This window comes from Anarhichas minor, unplaced genomic scaffold (genome assembly GCF_050575085.1).
Source record: "Anarhichas minor isolate MPS153535 unplaced genomic scaffold, ASM5057508v1 ptg000027l, whole genome shotgun sequence".
In the NCBI taxonomy this organism is placed as follows: domain Eukaryota; kingdom Metazoa; phylum Chordata; class Actinopteri; order Perciformes; family Anarhichadidae; genus Anarhichas; species Anarhichas minor.
This window is the reverse complement of record NW_027466473.1, coordinates 8405001-8432931: the sequence shown is the minus strand read 5'-3', so window position 1 is coordinate 8432931 and position 27931 is coordinate 8405001. Positions and strand designations below refer to the sequence as shown.

Sequence of the window (27931 nt, the reverse complement as noted above, 5' to 3'; positions counted from 1 at the left end):
CACACACACACACACAGTGAAGCACACACATGCGCGGAAACGCATGTTTGAGAGGCCTTTTGTGCTTTCTCTTGACTGCGCCGCTGCAACATATTACTGATGACTCGCCACAGCCGACAGCAAAGTGTCGCTTTTCCTTCGATTTGCTAATTTGCATCGGTTCCCTTTTCCCAGCGTGATTCTGGGTATCAGTGCCCACAAGCTGAATGTCAGTGCCTCTTCTCAGCATACAAATATTCCCCTGATATAGCATGTCATGTATACTCCTGGACATCTCCAGCATTTGATAATACCCTTGATATTTCACTGTTAAAATTTCAAAGTGCGTTTTCTTTAATCAAATAGCACCACGCGTATGCCAGATATGTCCCTCCGCATCACAAACAGTCCCATCTTTGTACCACAGCGACTCTGTGAAAAATGATTAAAGCTCAAAACTATGAATTTTGACATTAATAATGTTTTTTTTGTTCTATTGCACCTTGAATTAAAAACTGATTAAACTGTTAAGTGCATATAAACGCGGTGTCCCAAAATGTCCCGTCCCCGTGGCGGCGGCGGCACTAGGCCCGAGCTGCATAGGTGATCTGCCGCGGCCTCGTCTAATCTGATTTGCATGCCAGAGAGAATTATGTAATTGGCATTTATGCAGAACAAAGAAGGATCAGCTCATGGAAAAAGAAGGGTTTTTCATGTAGAACCGTGTGTCTAAGCCTGTTTTCTGCAGCTCTGCGCTGCCTACGGTCGGCTACCGCGCAGACAGACGAGAAGCGACGCGTCGTGTCGGGGGCCGCTTTGCGCGCGCGCGTCTCAGCGTGTGTTGTGGTAGCGCGTGGTTAGCTGGCACCTGTCCCGCGACGAGAGGGGAATGCACTGGAAGCGCACCAGATCTTTTCCATATGCACGCCACCTTGAATTTGACGAAGCTTTTAACCCTCCTGTAATTGTTGTGTACCGAGCTCGAGACTCAGCGCCGCGGATAGGCTTAAGCTGAACAACATGCGAGACAGTTGGAACAGTACGTTAAGGCGCTGAGACATGCTGTCGATATGATTAACTTGCTCTCTTGCATTGCATTCAGGATCTTTTAGCTGTTTTTTTGTTTTTTTTACACGACACATATTAAAGCCCACGGCAAACAAAACGTCACCCACGCCTCAGAATGAACTCTGTGTTATTTTTGACATATTCTCCTATAAATGAAGTTGAGCCTGAGGCCAACCTTAGCTTAGAGCAAACTGATTGACAATTATTGTTAGCTCCAGGTCTGTCTATCTAATCTGATTAAAGAACAACAACAAAGAATTTCCCCGACTTCTTCTTCTTCTGGGCCCGGTTTTATATTAGAGTGCGGCGGCCCCGCGTGTGTCTCGGGATCAGAAAAGTCTGATTACCCTATAAGTCGCAACGCACCTGCTCCAGAGAGCCCTGCCTTCAGAAACAAGAGTGCATTAAAGGGGCCCTGTGGAGTTTCCTCGTAAACAAACACAAGTTATGTTTGCGTTTATGCGTCCCTGTGCGGGGACCCACTTATAGAGGAGCAGCTCCATCGCGCTGCTAGAGGTCTGAAACTCCGCGGGGAACCCTTTAAGAAAGGTTTTGTTTCATTTTGAGACAATTTCCATGAACTATAAAACTTGACATGACTTTTGGTCATAAGTCAGGACACAGCAAGCGAGTTGAGGCTTAAAGAAATCTGTGAAATTGATAGAAATGGCAGCAAATACATTTTCTTTTAAAACTTCTTTCTGTGCATGTTTTAACTTATGGGAACAGTTTACGAGTTATTTTTAAATTTTTTTAAACATAATTGAGTTTTTCAGCTGACATATCAGTCAATACAATTATTTATAAATATATTTATATGTATTATTATTGTATATCATTATTGTATATATTTTAATTGATATATATTTATATATTATTGTCTTGATATGCCACTAACATTAAGTACAGAACAGTTCAGCCTGGGTGAGAATGGGTTAATGATAGCATACATCTCCTGCCACTGTTACCTGACAGTAATGTAATAAGCCGTGATGAATTTCACATTTATTATCACATTTCTTATGCACAAGGAAATGAAATTCATTAAATAGACTCCTTTGGAAGTGAAATGCTGTAAATGAGCCAGTTCCAAGTTATAAAAGAGACATGAGCTTATTTTTTAAAGATGATAATCAGTTCCTTTCCTTCCCAGCAGCACTGCACACGATCTGAAGTTGATGTTTTGTTTTTAATGCAAACAATGTATGATTATGGCTAATCATACATTAAGTGACTGATTCATTCGGGTCTAAAAACACTGACTGGCATTCCTCAGAACTGTGTGTGTGTGTGTGTGTGTGTGTGTGTGAATGGTCTTGTTCCTTCTCACTACATATATGCGTGTTACAATCTGCGAGACAGTTTGAGCTCGCTGTGGCGCTGCTTGTGCCGGGTCCTCGTTAAAGGACCAGTGTGCAGCATTTAAGGGGATTTATTGGCACTTAGGTTGGATGCAATCTTCAACTTCACCATGACATTAGTACATTAATGTAACTTCTTTGGGGACAATTCTTCATGTAAACATTTTTTTTTTTTTTTTAAATAATGCACCAGGTTAGAAGGTTCCTAGAACAATTCACAGCATTAGTTATCTTAGAAACTCTTTCATAGCCAAGAAATATCATCATTGTACCTGAACTGTCCCGAGTCAAATAGATATGGAATTGAATCCATTCGGGACCTTGCGAATCAGAATCCGTTTGGCAAAAATCAGCGGCAAAGACAGCCCGAGTTGTATTTGACTTTGTTTTGCAAGGGCGCCAAAAAGGCCTGACCCACGGAGCAGGATTGATAAGCTGGCTAACTGTGCTGAGTAACACCTGGAACTCCCCACCCTAAATCTGGACCATGGCCCGGGGCCAGATCTCCTGCAGTGAGCGTGAGACTCGTGCAATGGACTCTAATCTCGACACTCTCGCCCAGCGCCTCCTATTTCTCACGCTCCGAATCTGTTGACGTTGGCGTTGCTGCTTTTGTGGGCGAGCGGCGGGTCGAGTCAGACGGCCCAGACTTTCACCTGACGGGAGAGCGAGCTGTCGGACGCAGAGCGGACCGTTGTTATTAGTCCGCCCGGGTGCTCCGGTCGCTGTGTTGTGTTTCAATCACGTGCGTTTATGTAAATGACGTTGCACTGCACAGCTGAGAGAGAGAGAGAGAGAGAGAGTCGACAAAGAAGCAGTGTATTCAGAAACAGTGGAATCTTTGGAAGTAGTGCAGTTGCACTGGCTCCATTTTTATAAAGGTCAAAATATTTGCAGGACAAAAAAAAGGCAAATTTTTTTCTCACTGAGTTGGAGATGAAAAGGTAGCGAAAGAGCAAAAGATCAGCGGGACGCTGTGCGAGCGCTCTAATAAGCTTTTATGACCCTGTAAAATTGGGGCTTTATTCTCAATTTGTTTAAATATTACTGGATCGCAGGTCTGTAGAAAAACAAACTGTTGCTGCTAACATTTAACTGAAACACTGTCTTGTTTTATTTTGTCAAATTAAAAACTACCAGTTCATTCGAGTTTCACCCGATGACTGTCATTCTATTTGCATATCACTCTGAATGATGTTGATTACAATAGCCTGGTGTTCATAATAATCTTTGCTGCTTAATGTCAGTGTGAACTTCTTTTTTTTTTCTAAATTCTCACACAGAAAAGCAGGTTTTTCTTTTTCATGTGAATGAAACAGCCTTTTTACTTGACGTGTCTCAGTAGTTGGATTATGCACTTGAATATTTTATCACAAAGTCACTACATCTTTTCAAAGCTCCATTTTTAATATTTTGAAATTAGACTCCTGGTTATGTGAGAGGATTTTTTAAATGCAGGGCTCCTGTTAAACCGAGGTTTTATAGTGTGAAAAGGGCCTCGAACTCAAGGAAAACACTGTGACCATGGACAGAAAAATGAGGTCGTAGGGATGTCAGTGTCGCTCTGTGTCTGTCGGATGTGTGGGAGCTAATATGCTAGCCAGAACAAATAGATATGCTCAAGGATCATTAGATTGGTGTCTCCAACAAAAATTGCTTGTTAAACTTGCTGGAAAATGTTTTAATTAAACAATGGAATGGGAACATTAATGCGTCATTTGCGGCTACACATGTAGTGTGCGTGGCCACGAGAGTTCCAGTCTAATTATATCCTACCAGTATCGTTTTATCACTCGCAGTATTTGCACTATTATTGAATATTCTCTCTGTCTTTCGTTCGGCGCGTCAGAATTTGTCAGTGAATGTGTACTTCGACCGGTTTTAATATCTTTCAAGTATCAAAATCAACCCCCTCCCCCCCCCCCCTCGTCCTCTCAGTGCAGGCTCCTGCTGAAGTGCGTTTCTCAGGCCAGAGGCGGGGGGGCGGCCCGGCTGCGCGGCGATCAACCGGTGTTGATCCGCTGCCGCTCTTTTTAAATTGCCGAGCTGTCAGCGGGAGCCAGGTGAGGCAGTTTGTTCTGCTCACCACTCGATGGACACGTTTCATTTGCACCTCGCTGGAGGTCAGCAGTAAATGACGGCCGGAGCTGTGGGGGCCCGGCCCACTGCCCGGCTTTAGCTGGAGAGTGAATTACGCCGTAGGTGGGGCAGGTGAGGCCCGGCCCAGGCTGGGGGGAGGGGGGGGCTCAGATTGTGGCCCAGCAGCATGTTAAGGGCATATGTGCAGAGATCCATTCGCGCCATAGTGTCACACAGCTTCATTTATACGCCTGATGTGTAAAAGCTGCTTGGGAAACCCAGCAACCACCCCTCCCCCACCCCACGGATTCTCCAACCAATAGCTATTCTGTAGGGCACCTCACTTGAGTGATGGAGTTGGAAGAAGACGTATCATTGAAGGATTAGGACTAGAGCTCATCAAAGAAAACAGCCTGGTCAGTGTGACGTGCCACTTTAAAGTGGCTGAATATTTTAAGAGAGCCCCCGCTTCCTCAGAGGAAATGAAACACAGACAAAGAGTGGAGAGCAGGAGGTTTTTGTTTGTGTTCCCCGCCGCCGCTCGGGGGGCCAGAGACGGAAGATGCGGAGTAGATTGTTAAGGAGCGAAGGCAGCCGGGGCCTCTTTTTCGCCGCAGCTGAGGCCTCTGCTAGCCACGAGCAATTTTATATAATTCCAGAGATGAGAGAGCAAAAAAATATCTTCCACCCTCACAAAGTGAGATTTTACTCCCTTCTCCTCCTGTCAGCTTTCCTGAGTCTCCTCCTCTTCTGCGTTCCTTCCCGATCACGTCCAGACGGCACTACCTCGGGCGCGTCGAGGAGAGCGGCCACGGTGCGACGGAGCGCAAACGCTCCCCCGTTTACACGACATCTAGTCGGGATCATTGTGCTTTTGCTCTACCGCGCGTCGCCTGCCATTAAATGAGTGCGTATTGTGGGGCGAGTGGATGCGTGTCCAAGGTAACTGGACGCTGGCCGGTCCGGGATTGCCGGCGAGCTCTCCGCGCCGTGGAGAATGACTTAGTTGAGCCCCGCTGCTGAGCCCTTCTGAGCATGCTTAAGAGCTGAGAATTATTCCACTCATTTCTAGGTTCCTGTGAAGCATGACAAAAAAACTGGAGTGCTTCACGCTCGCCCAATTCCCCTCCTGAGAGGAGCTGAGAGGCTCGGGGTTTAGAAGTCGTTCAGCAAACACTCGACATGATGAACATTAATTACATCAATTAAGTGGACCACAACCATTGTTTGGGCGACTAAAAACACTGTCAGAAAATGCACAACAATGAAGAAATACAGTCCTGGATTGCTGTGTTAGGTTTAAGGTAGCTAATAGTAAAAATGAAAGATCTCCTGTTTTTATGAGGTTTATATGTACAAAGGTTCGGTCTAAGTGATATCATGGGTATCACTTTGTGATGACGACGATGCTATCATTATCTCCACCAGGAGATTATGTACGCGGTTGTCTTCGTGCGTGCATGTGTGTACATCTCTGAGTCTGTCTGTCTGTCTACGGCTAATCTCGCATACCGCTGGTTGTATCAGCCTAAAATGTTTGGTGCTCATTTATGACTGTATGCTCAAGGACCTCTTGTGGTTGCGGTGATTTACACTTTTTGAAAAAACACATTTTATAGACTGTTTTATACCGTCATTAACTGCTGACTCGGGGCCGCCAGTGATCAACAACTCACTCTACGGATTGCAAATCTTTTGACTGACTACAACCGAGTTGGTCTTCTCCTGTCGGTAGGAGGAGAGCTAGTTAGCTGTTAGCAGCCTGTGGGCAACGATCTCCTGCGGTGTGTTTTGGCTAACAGCTAATGGGGCTAATACAGCCAACAGAGCTAACAGCTAACGGGGATAAACACTCAGCAGGACTGACAGCGTTAACCAGTCAACATGAAGCCTTACACAGTGAACTGCAGTTTACGGATCAGATCCTGGGTCCGGTGCAGTGAGCTATATTAAGATTCTAGGGTGTTGTGGGGGTGCACAGCATTGGTTGGTATGTGTATGTATTGGTTTAGTAGTTACTGGGCAATGATTTGAAAAAGCGTACTATACAGTATGCACACAATGTTAATATAAAAGGTGTCCAGTGCTTGAGGAGAACAGTTTGTATTGAGTTTGGTGTATCATGTCAGTTTACCTTACTTTGCTACAGGCAGTGTGCATGTCTTTATGTCCTTTTGACTGTAGTTCACTGTCCTCGCTGTCAAAGATAATTTATATATGAACTACGTAAATATTTGGAAAATAAATCCTCCAGGAAGTGGAACTTTCCAGATCTATAAAATGGGCATAATAAATATAGAAACGTTGCATAAAAAGAACCGCATGAGATTCGGCGTACTGAATACAAACAGATAGCCCAAATGCCCGACAGATAAAAAAAAAAAAAGTGAAATAATAAACGGAAACGACCGACTGTGATTGCCTATTAAAATGTGACAGATGAAAGTCACCCTCAGCCACAGCAGCTCGCTGCTTTGCGAAACACAAAGTGCAAAGGGGGTCCCGACCGACTCCCTCCTCCAGGGGAAGAAAGCTGACACTGTTGTCCCGGAGGTGAGCAGAGAACACCCGAGACAACCGCGAACGGCAAGTCGGAGTCACGCTGCTGATGATACCGCATGCCTGATGACCTTGGTAGCCGGGCACAATGATGCGCATTTACAGTTTATTTTGGGAACACAATGAACCGCATAATTAACTTTGTAGTAGAATGAATTGTGTTTCCATCATCTTGGCAGTTGCCTGGAGTTTGTTTTACTTATAAATGATTAACAAGGTTGCATTCAGTTAGTCATATGTGGCTGCATTTATATTTAGACAACAATGCTTGCCGACTGGCAGTGTGAGTAAAAGTCTGCTTAAAACCCATTTACATGGTTTGCATAATTAATTAGGGCTGCGACTGTGCGATTATTATGTTTTCATCGTTTGATTGATCTGCCGGTTATTCTCGCAACTAATCGATTCATCAATCAATCAATTAATCACTTTGTCTCCAAAAATGATGGAGGATTGTGAAAAATGCCCCCTCATAATTTCTCCAGAGCCCAAGGTGACATTCAAATAGCTTGTTGTGTGTGACGGAGAGATTCAGTTCATAAGTCTGTAAAACAGAGAAGAGCATTTAACACGCCGGGACCAGCACATGTTGCATTTCAGCTTGAAAAGTGACCGATATTCAAAATCTGTACCGATTCGTTTCCAATCAACTACTAGAATTTATCACTTTTCCCTCAAATAGCCCTGCACGCAAGGCTGAACCCTTTATTCTGATTATTTGGAGAGTCTGGTGGTTTAGGGTTAGGCTGTTGCTCTCGTGGCAACATGGCGAGAAAGATTTACTCGTAAAAAACTCTCGAGGAATCCAGAGGCCAGAACGAGGCACGCCGCTGTCGTACTGTACCAATGTTAGATGGACGTGGGATTTAATCAACTGAAAGGGAAGGACTTCAGTAGCTGCTGTTCACAAATGCGTGTCGAATATGCATCACTTTTATTACAGCGGTGACAACGATCGAATATGCAATTTGCACCTATTGGTACAAACAAAAACAGGGCGTAAGTGTGTCGGAGCAGGCAGAGAAATGTAATTACAAACTAATTTATTACTTACAACGATGAAAGTAAGGTTTAAAGAAAGAGTTTTAGCTGCGTTTTGTTTTAAAGATATTAATAGGTGACATAATAGGAAGATGTTTAGTCTTCAATCAAACTAAATCTTGGTTAAAAACGTTTATTTTAGCTTAATAATTGGTGTTCGTTGCTGCTCTGTTCGTTCAGAACTACTGAAGATATACTGCACATCGGAGAGGTGAGAGGATTAAAGAGGTAAATTGGGTTGGACAGTGGAGATGTCAGGGTTACCTGCAGCTGCGTGTGTGTGTGTGTGTGTGTGTGTGTGTTTTATAGGAGAAACCTCCTTTTTATGTGGCCTTACCTCCTCCTTTTTCACCTCCTCCTCCTCCTTTTGTTATCATGTCACTCTCATGACCACGTTTCCAGAGACGATGGTTCCATGATGATTAGCGGCATTATTTTCCTGGAGTGTGTGTGTGTGTGTGTGTGTGTGTGTGTGTGAGTGTGTGAGAGAGAGAGAGAGAGAGAGAGAGGGAGGGGGGTGCGGGGTGGGGTAAGGTGCGTAGTTGGAGGGCCTGTCACAAAAAGCCATTATTGTAATTGGAAGTTAAAATCCCATTTGTTTTCCCCCTCCAGTACTGTCAGAACCAACACTGGGGTCTTGTTACAAAAATTAACATTTGCTATCGGTGTCAAGGGTCACGCAAGAGAACATCAACTTATTGAAAAGGCTGCCACTCAAACACAGCCGAGGCAGAGAGATTATTTACCAGGGACAGAGAAAAAAAATGTTTCCGTTCCACCGCGGCCACTTGCTCGTTTGCGGCGTTTCCCCATTACGCTCTGTTGTTCAGTGTCAAATGCTGCTTTATGATAATGAGAGTCCAATTTGTAGATTTTCACATTTGGCTCTCGTGAATGAAAACAATCGATGGTGCTGAGGGTGTTTTTCTCAAAGGGCACTAATCCAATGCGCTGACGCTGGATACGTGTGAGGCACTCTGTAAATCTATCTAAGTTTGGGCCAGGCCTGCTCCGCTAGAAACCAACGACGGACTGTACTCCAGACACCGGGCTAAATGAGCCGGACTTCTGTTTGATGGAGGCGTACGCAACACGGTGGTGAAGGTTCAGAGACGGAGAGAGGGCAGCAGAGACCCGAAGTAGACCGGGAGGAGAACTCAGCCCGATCCCAAATATAGCCGTTAGAAGCGACCGCAGGGTCCTGACTATGTGCCATGCTGGACTCGAGGGAGGATCAAACTATATTAAGTGAGTTAATCATTGCTCGAGAACCGCTCAGCCCTCTGCAGAGGGTTATAAAGGTCAGCAGGATTAGCTCATCGAGGCCCTTTTCCCCCCATGTTAGGTCCATATAATTGCACGTTTGATAAACAAGTAAAAGATGACATGGAGGTTCGCTTCACACAAAACTGATGTCATTTTGAGCTATTGAGCTGCTGCCTATTGGCGTCCTTGTCGACTTGCTTGCTAGCAGTCTTCTTCTTCTTCTTCTTCTTCTTCTTCTTCTTCTTCTTCTTCTTCTTCTTCTTCTTCTTCTTCTTCTTCTTCTTCTTCTTCTTCTTCTTCTTCTTCTTCTTCTTCTTCTTCTTCTTCTTCTTCTTCTTCTTCTTCTTCTTCTTCTTCTTCTTCTTCTTCTTCTTCTTCTACAACTCCCTAAAAATGTCCCACTTGCGTAGGCCGTGTTATTAAAGAGTATTATGGATTCCAACTATTTCTGTTTTGTTTTTCAAAGCACGACTGGCTCGCGTCAACAAAAAAAAAAAAGAAAGAAAAGAAATGCCTTTCGGTGTTGTGCATGCTAAAGAGACCTCCGCGGCTACGGGAAGGCGTGCTGTGTCTCGTAACCCTGGAGTGAATTTTCGATATCCAGTCATGTTCGCAATATATTGTCTCGGAAATGTGTTAAATGTTCACAACGTGCTTGCTCCAACGCCCCAGATCTGGCCACAAGCAAGCATCTAATTAGCATAATATTCATATATCTCCCCCCCCCCCCAAAAATAAAATGAAAAGCTCCTAAGAGCACTTCTGGCGTTGTCCATTCCTCTTATTTGCCTCTTATAGCTGTAGCGTTTGCTTAATGCCCGGCCTGCGCCGAGCGATCGCACGCTGGGCTCATTGTGGATGCCGTGTGAATGTGCTGTTTGGGTACGGGCCCGTGCATCTCCAGGGCCCTATAATCAGCTCTAAGCTGCTTCTATCAATCTTCATAACTGTAGTGGGTTGAGAGAGGGAAGTGCAGCTAATCAGCCCTATAACCGGCCCTCGTGTTCAGCCTGACTTACAGCGTGGGGGGGGGGGGGGTCCAGGCAAACGGTTGTCCCCTCACACGCGTGTCTTTTTTAACTCGCGTCTCGGCCCGATTCCGCAGATGGCTGGCTCGGGGCCTGTGACTTTCACTGAATAGCTGTTAGTGTAGGTTAATGTAGGAGTGGTGGCCCTGCAGCGGTGGCAATCACAGCTCTGATCAGAGCCGGGCTTCAAAGACGTCTGTGCAAGTCGAAGCCAGGGCTGTCATTAGCTTCTGCCCTGCGCTTGACAGCCCCCCCCCCCCCCCCCCCCCCCCCCCCCTCCCCCAACTCCCTCTTCCTGTCTCTCTCTCTCTCTGTCTGTCTCTCTTCTCCCTCTTTGTCTCTCCCTCCTATCGCTCTCGTTTTCTGTCCGTGTGCAAACGGCCGCCGTAATCCCGGGTCTGTGTGCTTTGGCCCTGTCACTCCACATTTGCACTTAAGCATCTTTCCTTCCCTCATCTCCTTTGCCCTAATTGTATTGTGATAAGCAATTACTGATCTATTTATGCACACTTGAGCTGAGATTGGGCCACTTTTTAAAAGGGCATGCCGGGGAGAGGAGCCGGTCCAATGCGGTGCCCCTCATCCCCAACTTGTAGCTGGACGCTACCGCTAATCTCTCACCTTTCCCCCTTTCTCTCGCTGACGATCTAATCCCGCTTTACCATCTCGCGCTCTGCCCTTGTTTTGTTTTTTTCTGTCGTGTGCAGAACGCCCTCCAAAGCAAAAGTGATTGTGCTGTTGTTTGTTGTTTATTGGCTGCCTTTTTCCTCTTTGTGAGTCAGCTCTACTGATGCAAATGAGCAGAGGCAGTGTTTACCTGGACTGGCCATGTTTTCCCTCTGTGTGTGTGTGTGTGTGTGTGTGTGTGTGTGTGTGTGTGTGTGTGTGTGTGTGTGTGTGTGTGTGTGTGAGCGCATCGTGCCTGCACAGCGTCTAGGCCTTTGATCATACTACATTGCATTGACAGATGCTTTCTGTGGCTTTCTGGTTGCTCATGAACGAGGCCGCGGACGAGATCTGAATGCCAGTAATTATATCCCCTCGCTAGAGCGATAACAATTGTGGCTTATACAACAAAGTGCGATGGCTTTTTTTTCTCTATCTGTCCTATTATTTTGAGGTATGAGAAATGACATCGAAATCCCCTGTCTGCTCCCTCCCTGTCTGGGGCTCCGTGTTTACAGCTGTTAGTGAGAGGTGGGGGCCACCATAAAGGCTTACGCCTCGTAATCATAGCTACTTGTGTGATCTCGGCGACCTGCCGGAGAACGGTGTGTTTTAGTTGAGTGTGTGTGTGTGTGTGTGTGTGTGACTGAAAGATCCACTCACAACAAACTTGCAGTCAGTTAATGAGGAATATGATGGAATCTAAAGGTCGGGAGGCTCTGCTGAGAGTCGAATTGAGGTGCGCTTTACCGGCGCTGTGCTCTTATTTATGTGCTATTTAAATAACGGTCATGTCGTAGGTAGTGTAGTTTATGGCGTCCTGTTGAATCAGTTTACCAAAAGCAGCTTCTTTAATAGGTCACTGCTCAGGTATTTTTGATCTGCGATTGTTTAGCTCTGATTTTAATAACAATTTTAAAGATCTGAGTTGTTGATAATTGCACATTTAGAAATAGTCGGCAACTTTCAGTTCTATTTGAAACCCCTCCCCCTCAAAAAAAACAACCAATATCACCAAATTGATGCTACTCCTCTACGACCAGGTTGTCCATCAACTTACCCACATGTCCGTTATTTAGTTTGGATGCAGCAACTAGTTTGCTGATCGTCCAACATTACAATTTCACATTAATAATGACTAATTAGTGTTTATAGACACTCATCCTGACTATAAAGGGGCCTTGGAGTGCTTTAAAATCCAGTCATTGTCACCATCACTGTTAAGTTGGCCCGTGATTCTCCGAGGATTTGCGGCCTTTTATGGGAGCTAAACAGTGGAATTGTGCTTATTTAAAAGACCTTACTGCGCAAAAAAGTGAAGCCAGGTATGAACAGTGAGCGAGAGAGAGAGAGAGAAACGACACATGATGAAGTTACTTTACTGCAGCTCCAGTCCAGCGTGAAGCAGCCCGCAGCAGATACTTAATAAGTACACTCTTATTATTTTAATGTTTCTTTTAAAGTTTTACGATGAATATCCCACATTGATTTTTTTCTTTCTTCTCCCATAACTCATTCCATCAGTGACCTTTTATGCTGAGGCGATCACATTCAGCTATTTAACTGAATATTAGTTAAATAGTCTTCCTCCTTGAGGGATGAATATAGTCTTGCGGCGCTAAAAGTACCTTCTCTTTAATCAATATGCCAAGTTCAGCCGCAGAAACCTTTGGTGCTCCGCGGCCTCCCAGACGTGCGCACTGTATGCACAACCGGTGAAAAGAGGCAAAGACGTTGATCTGTAATCTAACGGTGAACATTTTCATCCTCTCGGCGCAAAACGGTGTCCGCCTACGCCTACTGCTTCCCAGTAAAACCGGGAAGTCTCGCCATTGCCTTTCTGAACGGAACCGAAAAGACAACATACTTTAGAGCATCCGAGCCGGAGTGTCTGTGCAAAAAAAAAAAAAATAATTCAACATTTGCATAAATACGTCACACATTTTTTTTTTTTCTTTTCGCATTCCGGCTGCTCCTCTCCTATTTTATATTGTTTCACACTTTATTCATCTCCTCTCATATCCCACTTGGGGAGTTAATAACATTCACGCTTTGTCTGCGCGCTCTCCGCGCTGCGTGCATGTTCAAAACACTAATAGCTTTTTGTAGGCGCAACGCTGAGGCTCTTTGAATTCTGTTTGCTGCCACAGGTAAAGTCCTACAATTTCCACAAACAATAATAACAATGTTGTACGCTGCAGTATTAGCTACAGGCTTATCTTTTTCAACTTCATCTGCACTCGCTTTCATAGCACACTTAAACCAGGAGCTCAATATTATGAAGGGGTTTGCAATGAAGGAGGTGCATTGTTTACGCTTAATGAGGAAAAGAGGAGACGTTAGACACACACACACGCACACACACACACACACACGCACACAGAAAGATGCTAATCAGACAATAGATCAGACTCATCAAAGTGAAGCAGTCTGTTCTTGAGTGACTTTGATAATTACCTGCCTGGCGTTGCCTTATAAGTACGTCCCAAGTTTGCTCTGTTGCTTTGTGAGTCGGAGCGGGGGGGGGGGGGGGGGGGGGGGGGGGAGCCAAACTGCCAGTTTGTGTCTTGCAAACAGTTCTGGTGCGTTTTTGTACATTTGAGTCTCTGTCTGTGAAGGTTCCCCCCAAAAAAGTCACCTCCAAAAGTTACCGGGGAAACTTGAAAAAAGGAGGTGAATAACATCTAAATATGTAAATAAAATGGATCTAAACGATGGTATCCAATACCACCGTGTGGGTACTGGTGTGTAAGGACAGGACAGTGTGTGAGAAGAATAAAATATGCAATATAAATGCTGGTATAGTTTTTATGTGATGGATATGAATGATTTAAATAGCTCAAGGGATTTACTAGGTGTCAGGTTTGGTGCTCCCACAGTGCCAGCCTCTTCATCCTTCCTGGCTACTCCCTGTGATGTCAGCAACTGTGTGTGTGTGTGTGTGTGTGTGTGTGTGCTGCAGGCTAGGAGTAGGATATTGTTGTTGAGCTGTATGGACAAAGCAGTCAGTTTTAAACACTCTCTGGACAATATTTACGTGACCTGAATCGGTTTTTTTTCTCCATTTTCTTTTTTTTCTGGACTGACAATAGATACGTTTTAATTTGTACTCGCTGTTTAAGTAGCAGCACCAGCTCTGCGATGCTTTGAAACTGTGTTTTCTGGTGATTTTAGATCTGAAGCTGTAGTGATTCTGGGATGTGAAATGAATCCGGCCTCTTGCTAACTTCTGGAAATCTCTAAATGGTTTAGAGAACGCTTCTGTGGCTTTCCTCACTTCCTGTTCTGTCCGTTGTCATTACAAACCGCTAACACGAGTCGATAGGAGCGGGCCCCAGAAGCCTTTTAACATTTTGGTCTGCCTCTCCGTGTGTATGTGTCTGCGGGATGCCTTCTATTGCCATGGCGATGCACCGGGGGCAGTAGCTGTTGAAGCACACACACACACACATGCTCAACACGCGCACACTCATAACTCTCCTTACAGTCTCTTAGGGAGGTGCAGAAATAACTGGATGTTTGAAATTGGGTTAAGAGAAGAAAAAAGAAAAACTGGGTTGAAGAGTGGTCCATTTTTAAATCTGTCGGCTGGTGTTGAAACGTCGTCGAAAGGGACTTTTAAAAACACTACACCCAACCAGACCCCGAATGATCAGAACTAATGTAGCTGTGAATGCAGTGAGGGGGACTGTTTGGTTCCCATGTGGTAATTACTGCGTATGTGTGTATGATTCGGTTGAAAAAAGCAAAATGCGTTCGTTAAGATGTAAAATGATCTGTGTCAAATTAAATGCAATTTCCGAGTCGTTCCATCCAATCAGCTGGTTCTTCCGTTGGCTGCATATTTACAACAGGAAGAACAACAGCGCTTCTTTCAGTAGTCGGGGAATAGCTGATGTGTTGGTTAAAATGCATTAAACAGCCATTAATAACCTTTTGCACCAAAATGGCGTCGCGACGTAAAGCAGCGCGGCTTGTCGGTCGTCACCGCGGAGAGAAAAACATAGAAAGTAATACTCGACTCGAGCAGTCCCATCAGCCACTGGGGCAGACGCGTCAACGTGTACAGAAAACTTGACTGGTTTGTAGCCCGGTGGGACGAGGCCGGAAAAGTGGCCGGGGACTGGGTGGCCCAGAAGGGAAGCGGGACAAACAGCTGATACAGAGAGGCAAGCAGAGATGAACATTGACTTGTTTATCTTATTTATTTCTTACCGAGATCGGCAATGATAAGAGTGAGTGATGTTGATAAATGCTTGCACAGCCAGTTTATCAGCAGCTGTCTGGCTTCTGGTCGCCTGCGGCAGCTTCCACGGCTGATAACCTCTGAGGCCTGAAGCTAGGGAGGAGAAGGAGGGTGCATGCTGGGTCTTGGCCAGCGTTTAACCCCAAACCGGTCAGTTGATATATCTTGCATGTCCACCAGTATCCGTCAAACATTGTCAAGTAGGGAAGAAACAACAACAACAACATAATCTTCCATAAAGCTTCACTGAGAGCCTGTAATGCTCGTTACACAGCAGGAAGTACAATTGTTGGATGAATGAGAAATGGAGACATCCTTAGTTATTCTTAAATCCGCACCAGCAGGGGGGCCTGAAAGGAAACCAAGGTTATTCCTCTGCACGCCGACCATTAAGGACCCACATCAGACCCAGCTTCACGCCCTCGGGCTCTACGTCCGCCTCAGGTGTGCTGTGAGGAGGTCATTACCACGCTAGCATGTAGCATGTAGCACTGTATCGCCACGTCAGCGATTCGCACGTGCGAACGGCAACGTGTCTATGATAGGATGGTGGCGGTCCTTTTTTTTAGTGCTTGGAGAAATGCGCTGCTCTTGTCAGTGCAATAAAAGATCCATGCTTCTCTTTTTATGGGTCTCGAAAAACAAACTCTTGTAACTTAAAAACAAAATAATTGATGAGCTCCTCCAGCGCTGAAGTGCATGCTGTGCGTGGAGCTGTTTTCTCTTTTACACTTTTAAATGGGAGTGAGTAATCTACACCACTGAAGTGTATAATAATTTGTCATGCACAATCTTTTGTTTTGGTGGTTAAAAAAATGACAACGTAATAAGAAAAAGAGGAATTTAAAAAGAAGACACGTGCAATAGGAGAGGGCCCATGTGTGGGAGGCTGTGTGCACCTGGAAAGCACTTGACAGATGGTTACTTCAGCTCTAGATGAATGCTTTCTCTCCACAGCGTTAAGCCTCTTTCATAGATTGGAAGTGTTGCGGTCAGCGTTTTGATCAAGGCGGGCTCTTTCTCTTCCTTGATAGTTTGCTCTGCATCTCCAGAGTGTGTTTATCCCGCCCCGGCCATTCATTGCTGTTTGATTTCCGGTGAGCTGAGGGAGATCAGGGCTGTGAATTTCTCTTTGCCAGACAGATTACAGAGCAGTGCATCACAAATCATGATATGGCCACATTGTATCAGTACATTCTCAAACTGAAGCGTAGGTTTGGAGAGGATTATATGTGGGGAAATGTGTCTCTGGAGTCCCAATAGCATGCAGTACTCTGGTGCTTTCTCCATTAGTTTCGACTGTCACTGCACTAGTTAAGAGCTATTAACAGAGGTCAGCTGACACAGGCCGAGGTGACAGGAGTCGGGTCAGGCCAAAGCTATATCCATAATAACAACATGGCTGCCATAGAGACACACACAGTAATAAGCCTCTTTATGTTTATTCTTTGACGTAAAGAATACGAAACCAATAAATCCTGAATTAATAAAGGTTAATCTTATCTTATAAATAAAACAGTTTAGTTGGTCTTAAATCAAATGTCAATGTAATGTTGGCGCATGAAAACCATTTCATACATGCACAGGTTCATTTTCAGTCGTGTGCAAAAAAAACCGATTATAGTTCCTCGCCGATTTTTACACTGACACTGGTGTTATATTACTGTAATTCCCTGAGAAATTGTCCTCCTAAATTTAGCACGCGCTCTCTGCAGCAGATGTTCGTGCCCTTTTTGATGCCGTGGGTAATAATCCTTAATATTCTCGCTGTATGAAACTAAATGAGGCTTTAATGCACTCTGATTCCATCTTCCAGCTCTCATTGTTTTTTTTTTTTTAAAGTCCCTAAATTATTTCTGTTCTTTTTTTTTTTTTTTTTTTTTTTTTTGCAAAGATGAACAGCAACTTTTTTGATGGACGAAATGGACGTCTGTAATTGTGCGACGGTCTGTTTTGATTAGAGCTCCAGTTTGAAATGTAATCGTGACACAGTATTTCTGTTCTTCCTGCCGATACCTTCAGCGTTGGCCATCTCTGCTATATAATGCTGGAGTGTTTATGAGGCTTGATTACTGTTTATTCCTGTTTAGCGACCATGCGTTCCTCGCTCCTTTTGTGTCCTCGCCGTCACAGGTGCCGTGTTTGAAGCCTCATCACTAATCCTCTCCTCTCCTCTCTTTTTTTCTATTCCAGATGGTCACAAGAACAAAGAAAATATTTGTGGGTGGCTTGTCAGCCAATACAGTAGTGGAAGATGTGAAGCAGTATTTTGAACAGTTTGGGAAGGTAAGACTGTTTTCATTATTATTATTATTATTATTATTATCATTACCCTGCATCGTGTTCGCTGCGTCGTTGGACGCTCCACCAAATGAAAGGCGTATCATCATTAAGAGTGAAATATGTTAATTGGATAATTACACAATCAGCGCACAGTGCCCCCTGTCACTCAGGCGGTGTCATTATGGGTTAGACCGCACGGCCGGCGCTGCGATCTTCACGGGCGATCAGCGAGGAATCTGAGGCTTTAAAACGAAGCCGGCGGCAACAAGCTTGGCTCATTCTCCCTGACAGTTGAGACAAATAAATCTCTGTTGTGACGAGCAAACAACTGAAGATGTGGCGATGGCTTCACATCGCTCACCGTGCCCGGTCAACAGCATGCATCTTGCTCTCAGTGCAAACAAGCTGCCATGACCAAAAACCAACAACAACAATATATATATATATTTCTCTTATCTTTGGTTGTACGGCGCTGGAAACAAATATAAATATAAAGGTATGGAAGTCTCGGGTCTGAAAGTAACACACAGCCGGCTCATATTCAGCTGTTTGTTCCTGTCTGCTGCAGCAGTGTCTGCACAGCGCTCTCGTGACCGATACCCCCAGCAGAGTGAGGCACACATGCACACTCGCTTTCACACAAGGACATGCAGACACACACACACACACACACACACACACACACACAGACGCGGTTTGATACAGTGGCAGCATTTCACAGATAATGTCCTCCGCGCTGAGCGGAGATCCATTTCCCTCACGCCGTATTCCACATCAGTCAAGGTCACCTTCGGCGGCTACAGTCCCGCGTAACACCAGCTCTTGACCTTGGGTTTAAACAATTTCACCGAGGATGGATTTTCCACGGGCACATAATGTACAACGTCCCGAAGGAGATGGGAGGAGTGGCAAATTAATAGAAACTGTTTTTTTGTTGTTGTTTTTTTTTGTGTTGCTTCGAGACAATAAGCCACCAGCTCTCCCGCTGCAGAGCCCTCTGTCATATTCTTGAGTGAAAGCGAGCAAGGTGAAGGACTTTGTTTTTTGCTCTTTATCTGCGGAAGTGGCATTAAAGACCTCGCCCCGGTCTCGCCCGCTCCAAATACAGGCGGCTTATTTGCACAATAGAACTTGGCGCGCAAATATTCAGCACGACTTCGCAATCAATGGATCTGAGAAAAGGGCTCGAAATGATTTTCGACTTGATTGAATGACATAATTGACTTGATTATACAAAGTTTTTTTGCTCCTTGAGGAATCCTCAAATGCTTCGGAGGAAACAAACAAATCAGACTGATTGAGCGGGATCTTGTGCATGTTTCCGTGTGTGCTTTTATGGCCCACTTGTGCATGTTTGGATGTGTCTGCAGTACCGCTCTCGCCATGCGTGAGTGTGTCAGCGATTAAGTGTATTTATGTGGGTGCATGATTAAGGGTGCACGTGTGTGTGTGCGTGTGTGTACGGGCAGGTTTGAGTGTCTTCCAAAAAAAAAGAAAGAAGGGAAATCAGAGTGGATATTGTGGGCTACGGCAGACGAGATGCAGAGCAAAAGGAAGTATCGTTTTTTCTTTCCTTTACCGTTTTGTGTGTTATCATTCCTTTCTGCCTTACACATCCCAGGATTTATTAAATAACCTGCCTGTCACTGCAACCTACCATTATAGCCATGCACACACACACACACACACACACACACACACACACACACACACACACACACACACACACACACACACACGGGAAAACCAATTAATTCAGTTTCCCCTCAGTAAGAATCTTGGTGGCAGTGTGTGTCAGTCTGTCAGTCAGTCATCAGTCAGTGTTCCTGTTCGTCTCTCTGCCTGTGTGCATGTCAAGGGTGTGTGTGTGTGTGTGTGTGTGTGTGTGTGTGTGTGTGTGTGTGGGGGGGGGGGGGGGGGGCTGGCGTGGTCGCGGGGCAGCTAGTTATTTATATTTCTGGGAAGTGTGTTTTGAAGTACTTATCAATCATCACAGGCGCCGGCAAATGTTCTTCCTCACTGGGAACAAGCCGTTTCACTGATATTATTTCACAAGCACTGTGTTTATGTGCACGTGTGTGATTGTGTGTGTGTGTGTGATTGTGTGTGTTATGCTAGGCGGCGTAGGCCAATTAGCAGGATGTGGTCCACAGAGATGGCGGTGGTTGGGAGGCAGTGGAGGGGAAACAGCTGGTGTGGCCACAATTGGGTCACAGGTTCTGTCTGTAACCCCCCCCCCCCCCCGCCCTCATCCCTCCCTTCTGTCTCCATTCTGTCATGGGGGAGAGGTGGCATTTGTTATGGGGAGAGGCTGACAGCTCTCATGCACATCAGTCTCGCTGCCACTCTTCCAGCCGTCACCATTAGAAAAGAGCACATGCCCGAGACCTGGCACAACTTCAGAGCAGCTCCTCCACAGCTTTTTTTTTTTTTTTTTTGTCGCCTACAGAACATGCTGAAGGTGTGCATTGGAAGTGTTTGTGACAGTCATTTGAACGGAACTGAAGTGTGGTTCTGTTTGACTGATTCTAATGCATCTCAGATGGATCCCATTACCTGCCTAATAGTAGCCACATCCTGCCATGCATTTCTTCTTCTTCTTTCTTTTTCTCAGGCAGCACACTGCACCTTAGCCCTGCGAGCCAAATGAGACAATCTTATCAGCACTGCCTGGCCTCCCTTTATATTCAAGGACTCTTAACTGGAGGCTGATGCTATTTCGGTCTTGCAATAAAGTCAAATGAATCTGTGGGCTGTTTGTGCTGTTATGTGCTATTGTGCAAACCTATAAATTGTTAGGGAAGACCGTGTTAGCCCTCAGAGAGCCCTTTCTTGTTCTCCTATGCAGGCCTTGCAAGTTGCCAGTTTGTTGCCATTTCCATCCGAAAATGTTATGTTTGGCAGTATCATTTGCAAGTATTTTATTTACCTTTCTGCCTTGTCTGCGGTTTGCATAACAAGCAGACCAACCAGCAACCAGCTGCCTAATAACATGGCGACATATTTTGACATGCAGAACAGGTTTTACTACATGATACTATGTATTGTTCTGAATAAATACAGGCAAATATAACTACAACGTTGTCTTCTAGTTCATGGTTTTGCCATTTACAATGTTCCATTGTTGTGTGACGTCAGACGGATGGATTTGCCAGGATTCTACCGGAGTTCCGAGTTGTCTTGAACGCAGCATTAAAGCTAGCGTTGGCAACATCGGGGAGACCGGCAAGAGTACGCTCGATTTTGAAAGTATCAAACTGAAAAACACAATGAAATGAAGCTAATGAAATTAGCTAGCAGCGCTAGCTCCAAAAGCTGCTAAATCTACTCCCTGGACGGGCTTATTACAGTCCTGCAGCAGCCACACATACCACATTGTTTTTGAAATTATTTTTTTGGTAGAGCATTTGATTTATTGATTGCTGTTGTTATTTATATTCTATGGTGATAAATGCCCTCTTATTTTCCAATAAATTAAACACCTGTTAACAAAACACCTACCAAAGGCGCTTGTCTCCACTGAGGCAAGCGCCTGATTAAAGACAGGAGTTGGTGTGGTGATACCTTTATAATTTTGGATCTGACGTACCAGCAGAGCCCTGCCCAGACATGAAAGGACACTTTAAGGCATAATTAGCTCGGGTGGCTAATGCTTCCTCATTGGTTTAATGTAATCAGGTTGTGAGGGCATCTCATAGTCTCCTTATTGGCCTAAGCTGAAACAACTCACTGACTCCGTTTCTGCACTCCTGTCCATTGGCGGGGCTTTGCACTGCGAGCCCGAAGCTGACTTTTAGTTTAATCAGAGCTACTTGCTTCCATGTCACTAGGCTGCCACAATCGTCCCTTTATGTCCAGGCTGTCCTGGTTCTCATGCTCCACTGGTCCAGAGCCAGATCCTGGAGGTGGAGCTGAATGGGAGGAGGGTGAGGAAGGACCTTAACCAGTTCACTGCCACTGGGCTCAGGAGGGATAAAGGTAGATGCACAAAGGTTAATACAAGCAAAGCTAAACCCGGAGCCCTAAGATGAGACAGTCGCCTCAAAGTAGGGGGGGGGGGGGGTGGGTGATGACCTGATGACCTGTTGGAGGACGTTGCAAAGTTATAGATAGTGATGGACAGAGATGATTGTCAAAGTACTGCAGAGTAGAGACCAGCCTTCAGCAGCAGCAGCGAGCTGTTAACGTCCGTCGTGCTTCCCCTCTGGCCAGCCAAGCGTCTGCATACTTCTCTCATACGGTCACTGAGAGGAAGCAGATGAGAGGAAATTATAAAAGCTTCAGAGAAAAACACGATTCCTTGGTTAGTGCATGACATTCGTTCTGGGGCTTTGGTAATCTAATACCATGGCTGACATTTTGCGTGCCCTTAGAATTTTTTTGCAAAAGGCAGAGAAATAACCGCGTGACCGTCTGTAAAGACTGTATGAATTCATTTGGCATACCTTCCCAAGTGCTCGGGCCCTGAACAGCGTTGGAGATTTTTTAGATATTCCATACAAAACACAACAACAACAACAGCCTTAATGACCTTTAACAACAGTGGCACACATAGTCTTCAGACCAGTTTGGATGAGAATGCAGTGAAGCTCCCACAGTGACACATCCACAGGTCTTAAACTGGAAACAGTGAAGGAGCACACTGAATGCCCTTTGGACTCGATGGAAGCTCTGAGGAGCTCTGAACATTGTCTGAAATAGCAAACACGGATGATTAAGAAAAAGAGGGGAAAAAAGCACTTTATATGAGCGAAAAGAACCTAATCAGAAAGGCCACAGTCCTTCATCCCGCTCCCTGAGCTCGTGCAGGTGCACATTTGCATGGCATTTACATGGCGGCTCGCGGTGACCACTCCCGAACGTCTCGGTGTCCGTCATCCGCTGACATTCTGTGATTGTTTCCTCTCCGCCGCGACTCGCCCCAATCAGCGGAGGACATAGTGTGGTTCCAGTGATTATAAGGAGTGATCAGAGCGGCGATGATGGAGCATGTGCCTTGCAGTGGAGATTTAGCCAACGGCTTCAATCTCATTGCAGTCACTTGTAGTTAGCGACTGAGACTATGGCAGTGAGAAGGGCAGAGCAATATAAATGAATTGGCTATGAATGTGGTTACGGCTGCCGCGCTGTGGGGACACACAGAGGGAAAGGGCCAGTTAGACAAACTCTTTCATACCCCCCCACCCCCTTGACCTTTATTTGCCCAGTGGCCCCGCAACATTTCCAATAGAGTAGCTTTTAAATGGCCACTGAAGAATTGAGCTATACTATTCACATCATTTTTTTTGTGTGCGTCTGTCTTTGTACAAGAGTGGGGTCTGAGCGTGTTTACGGCGGGTTGCTGAATTTCTTACTTCAAGGATAAGACCTTTAACAAACGATTAGATGGATTTTTGAGTATTGCTGATCCTCACAGCTAGACGCTGTGCGGCATAGCCGTGGATCTGGGGAGATTGACACCTTTCTGTAGGTGCGTCGTCTCATCTCCCAGATGCCCCCCCCCCCCCCCCCCCCCCCGAAATGTCTCCCTCGGGGATAAGCCGGGATTGGCTTGATTGTGTTATCGGCGACTGATCGGGGTCATTGAATGATGGAATTTTGAGCCCCTGTTCTGCTTAAAGAATGAAATGCTTAAAGAAGATTGACTGTGATTGGATCAGATCCAGCACCTGCTCGAAGGGTCAATCAGGTGAAGGCAGGAGGAGCAATCTCTGCCGCGCTATTGTGACACGAATTGGGGGGGGGGGAATTAATGCGTGTGTTGGGGAAGGGGTGTTGGTGGTCGATGGACGGCAGTGTGTGAGTGTGTGTGTGTGTAGGCGCCATTCAACAGGAAAGAGGTTGAAAAATGTCATCAGAGGAAGTGTCATGAGTAATTTGCAGCAGTCTCACCATCAAACCGGTGTGGAGGTGGACGCCTCCACCTTCACGCCTCCACCTCAACCTTGCAAATGGCAAATCTAGTCTTTAGGGAATCCCATGTGGGAGAACACTTCCGTAGGATTTCCAGATTCAGAGATTGTGAGATTGGAATGGAACAAAGGGTCTGAAGGTTGGAGCCCGGCCAGACGGTCCAGGGGCACGCTTCCAGGAAACCGCGTTCTCGCATGTTTTGTCGGCTTGAAATTGGCTCAAATTTAAGAAGATAATTCTAAAATGTCCGTGTGAGAGCATGAAGTTAGATGGGCCCCTCATAAAGTTTCCTTGTTAGCACACAAAAGTAATGTTTACATTCAGCGTTACTCACCAAAAGGCACGGCGCATCCTTGAGGTCCAATAAACAAGTCAAGAGCATTTCCCTCCTCGTTAAGCTTTTTGAAAGAATGTTAAATCCAGCATTCATGTTTTATCAGCTCGCAGTCTTCCTCTCTCTTGCCTTTTTGCTGGCACGGTGCAGCATGTGTGGGCGCATTACCGCCACCTATATGTCAGTGGAGTAGTGTGACACCATCGGTAGGACTGTGCACAGCTTCACCCAAGTGCAACTTGTGCTCTGCAAACAAAACAGGGAGTCCACAGGGAACCTTTAGAATGAGCTCGTCTGACTGTTGTATTTTTGGCACATGGTAGTCATATGGTGGTATATTGAAGAATCTTTTTCTTATTCTTTTTTTTAAGTTTGATGTCGTCTCTTCAAACGAATCCCATTTTTCTGCCTCTCAAGGTCTCTGATCAGTTTTAAAAATGGATGTGTTGTGCTTTGTATTATTCAGTTTAACCCATTTAACGGTTGGACAAAGTAAATACTGTAATTGCATTCAAAGTTAGTGAAGGATTATATATAGTGTAAATGTAGAATTTAGGTTAGCCTCAAAGTTTTGTGACAAAATGTATTTTATACTGAAGGGGTCAAACGTGAAAGCAACTTACAGAAACTAGTGTACTAATCAGTGAAATTGATTCGTTTTGATTAGCAACTGTGGTGTCACAACAGCGTCGTTACCAGTAAATAACACGGGCAACTATTTAGTGAACTCTTCACCACCTCTTCCCTCGTTAAGGAGGAATTGGAATGGGACACAATTAAACTCTGCCGTAGCAGCGTGCGAGGAGGATACAAAGAGCTCACTTTGCTCATAAGCACCGAGGCTGTTGGTATACGTTGAAGACCAACTGGTCTGGGAGGTGGGAGCTATAGGGTTAAGTAGCTTCTTAATCATTTGTGAAAACATTACCATGACATGCAAAGTCCCCAAACTTTCTCTTTTCTCCGACGATGGATGGATGGATGGATGGAACATATTTCCTTGCTACGGCTCAATTCGTGTTTTAAGTGTCGTGCGGACGAGGCCCATTTGAGTGGAGGTCCACAGAAGCCGACGGCGGCCTCTGAGTGACAGACCTTGTGTCTCGGCGTGTCCCGGCCAAATGAGAAACAAAGTGATGGTGTCAAATTTCAGCTGTCGTCTGATGGGCTTTTCGAGACGACACGAAAGCGCTTTTCAACCCCAAATAACCCTTTTCAAACTCATCAGACATTTTTCTAAACAGCGATGTTTTTTATGCACCACAACACCGCCCCCCCCCCACACCCCCATCCCTCAACTCTCCCAGAATAACCAGTGAGCATAAGCCATGACTCAGCACCACCTGGAGATCAGGCACAGCTCAAATGATGACGATGCGGTATGTACATCTGAGCTGATTCGCACAGCTTGTTAAAGGTGTTTGTGCGGCGCTCCTGACGGATTCATCCCGAATACCTAAACAGTTCAAATGCTACTCCGATGCTTTATTCAGATTTTTATTCCATTTAAAGGCACATAGAAAAAATTCAATATTACCCCTTTTTTTTTTTATCTGAATTTTTTTCCAAATGTTGACAACTTCAGCCCACCTCCAGTAGTGGATCTTGCAAAAACGGATCCATCAATAAATCTAGAGAAAAGTAGTGGAAAACAAAACAGCAGCTTTTCCACTGACTGTCGATTTGCAGTCTTGATAAACATGTAAAAATCGAATAATATACTGCAGAATGATGGCCTCGCATACAGCAGCGATCCGATTTAATAACATCCTCTTCATATACCTGCCTTTTGTGAAACGGCCCTTTCACGGTAAACCTAAGCCTGAAAAGCATACCTTGCCATCAGCGTTTGATTGACTGGCATCCCACGACACCGACTTCTCTTTCTTCTTCTTAATATAGCACGATAAGTGTTGAAAAATGACTTGGAGTAGCCGGTTGCCTGTGCTTCTTCAGCCACCTACTTGCAGTGTGAGCGGGTCCACAGGCAGCTCCAGCTCATGCTATGAGTGCCTCCCACGCATCGCACAGCCTCCTTGAAATCACCGGGTAAATGCTCTTACATGGACATGTACACAATGTGCCGGGGTTTTGATGTGAAGCCTCAAAGGTTTCATGTTTGTGAAACGCTCACTCCTGTGTGTCCGTAGGTCGTCTACGTTTTAAGGCTGAAAGTAAGCCGCTATCTTCAATGATGTAGCTGTTAGAAACGGCTCGTTAGGTTTCCTGTCGACACACAAGTGTTAAAAAGTAGTGACAGTCTCATGACATCCTGTGATATTTAGCTGGGGCAGAGTAAGTAGGCCAAACAAAACGGGGTAATTGCAATGAAAAAGTGTAGTTTCAGCAAAAGCTATGAATGCAGTGGTTCCAGGTTGTTTCTTTTCTCCGACCTGTTCTCATGTCTGATCTCTTATACTGCTCTTTGTTCCGTTTCTTGTCTCTTTCATTTTAAACCTGGCTTATTTTGGCAGCTGTCATTTTGTGTTGTTAAAGCAGCTCTGTGAGGCTTTACTTAGGTACACCTGCGCCTTTAGCTAAATGCTAATGCCCGCATGCTAACATGTTTCAAGTGAATTATTATCAAATCCACAACAATTACAGAAGCGGCCGTTGCCGATGGAAAATCCCCGGTCTTAAGCTTCCCTGCAACAAAGGTGACGCAGCCGTCCAGGGCGCCATCTTCCTTTCAACAGCGTGTTCACAGTGGGAACACGCTGTTGTGGACATATTGACATTGTGATACATTGCTGGATACAAAGCCGGGGGATCACGAAAGTCGTTTCATCATCCGGGAACCATCTGTGCCAAATTTTGTGGCAATCCCTTCGTTGGTTGCCAAGATTTTTTTTTTAACCCCTAATCCAGAAATGTCAATCTCATGGTAGCGATAGAGAAAAAGTCACTGTGAAGGGGATCTCTAAAGTCATATCGACGCATCCTCTGGTGACCACGAATGTCCGTACAATGTGTAATTGCATGCTATCTCATAGTTAGTATCGATGGATAGATATTTAAGTCTGGATCAAAGTGACGGTGGTTAAAAATGGCGGATGCAGCCTTTATAAATTCTGGTTAATGTGTTTTGTTACGATGTGGAGCAAGTCATTCATTGCTTTGCTTTGGCAGGTCAATGCATAAGGGTTTACACACTGCGGGTGCCAATTCATTAGTTAATTTACAACAGCAACACGCACACACAGTGCAGCGACTCGCTCCTCATGTACTGTACTTCACGGAGAGGGAAAGGCCCAGAAAACCGCTCGCACACTGTTTGCGTAGCATTGCAAGGGACATTTACTCTGATGTAAATTGACCACCGATTGTGTGCCCGACATTATTGGTCAGAGTTTAAAATGAGCCTCACTTACAGGCCTATTTGCGTGTGTGTTTAGTTAACGGAGCTAATCAAAGTCCTCATTGGATCCGCAGGCGCTGGAAACGACCAAAGACTCAGAAAGCGGCTGAAACATTATACAATGCAATGTGGAAATGATGTTCAAACTTATATTTTGGTCTGTAGCATTTATTGTGGAGGGTTTTTTTTGTTAAGATTGTCGGAAACAGACTGTATGTACATATCTACCTTTAAATACAGAATGATCAGAACCAATATAATTACTTTTATATAACTTTTCCCTGACGTACTGTATAGGCTACTGTGTGTGTATATACGGGGCAGGACTTTGGTCTATTCTGATCATGAACCGATTAAACAATTACCTGCGAGTTTTGAACAGTAAAGTGAAAGCTCTCTTGCGGTTTCTTTTCAAAGCCTTTTTCCCGGTGATTGAAGGGAACATACTGTATGTCACGCTCAACAAAAGCTCATTTTTTTTCCTTGAGGCAACTGTATGGCAGTGAGCAACTTAAAGGGGAGCTACCTGGGGCACGATAGAATCACCGTGTTTCATGTTTGACAGTGTAATGACTGCGCAAAGGTTTACGTCGGTGATCGGCCACGCTTTAGGTAAGAGTGCTTGCGTTCTTACTCAATCAGCTACTGTTCAAGGCATTGTTATTATTTCTTTCATTTCTCCGTCTGTCCCAAGAATCTTATTTGAAGTAAAAAAAAAAAAAAAAAAAAAAGAAGCTTTTTACTGGTGGA

The 27931-nt window shown here is 45.1% G+C and overlaps 1 protein-coding gene across 10 annotated transcripts in view; it reads left to right on the top strand.

Annotated features, from left to right (window-relative positions):
* msi2b (musashi RNA-binding protein 2b) overlaps window positions 1-27931 on the top strand; it is a 220634-nt gene that overhangs the window by 51522 nt on the left and 141181 nt on the right. For all 10 annotated transcript variants that reach the window (XM_076101369.1, XM_076101370.1, XM_076101367.1 and 7 more), the window contains exon 6: window positions 17487-17579. In XM_076101369.1, coding sequence (XP_075957484.1) covers window positions 17487-17579 — 93 coding nt within the window. The remainder of the gene's footprint in view (window positions 1-17486; window positions 17580-27931) is intronic.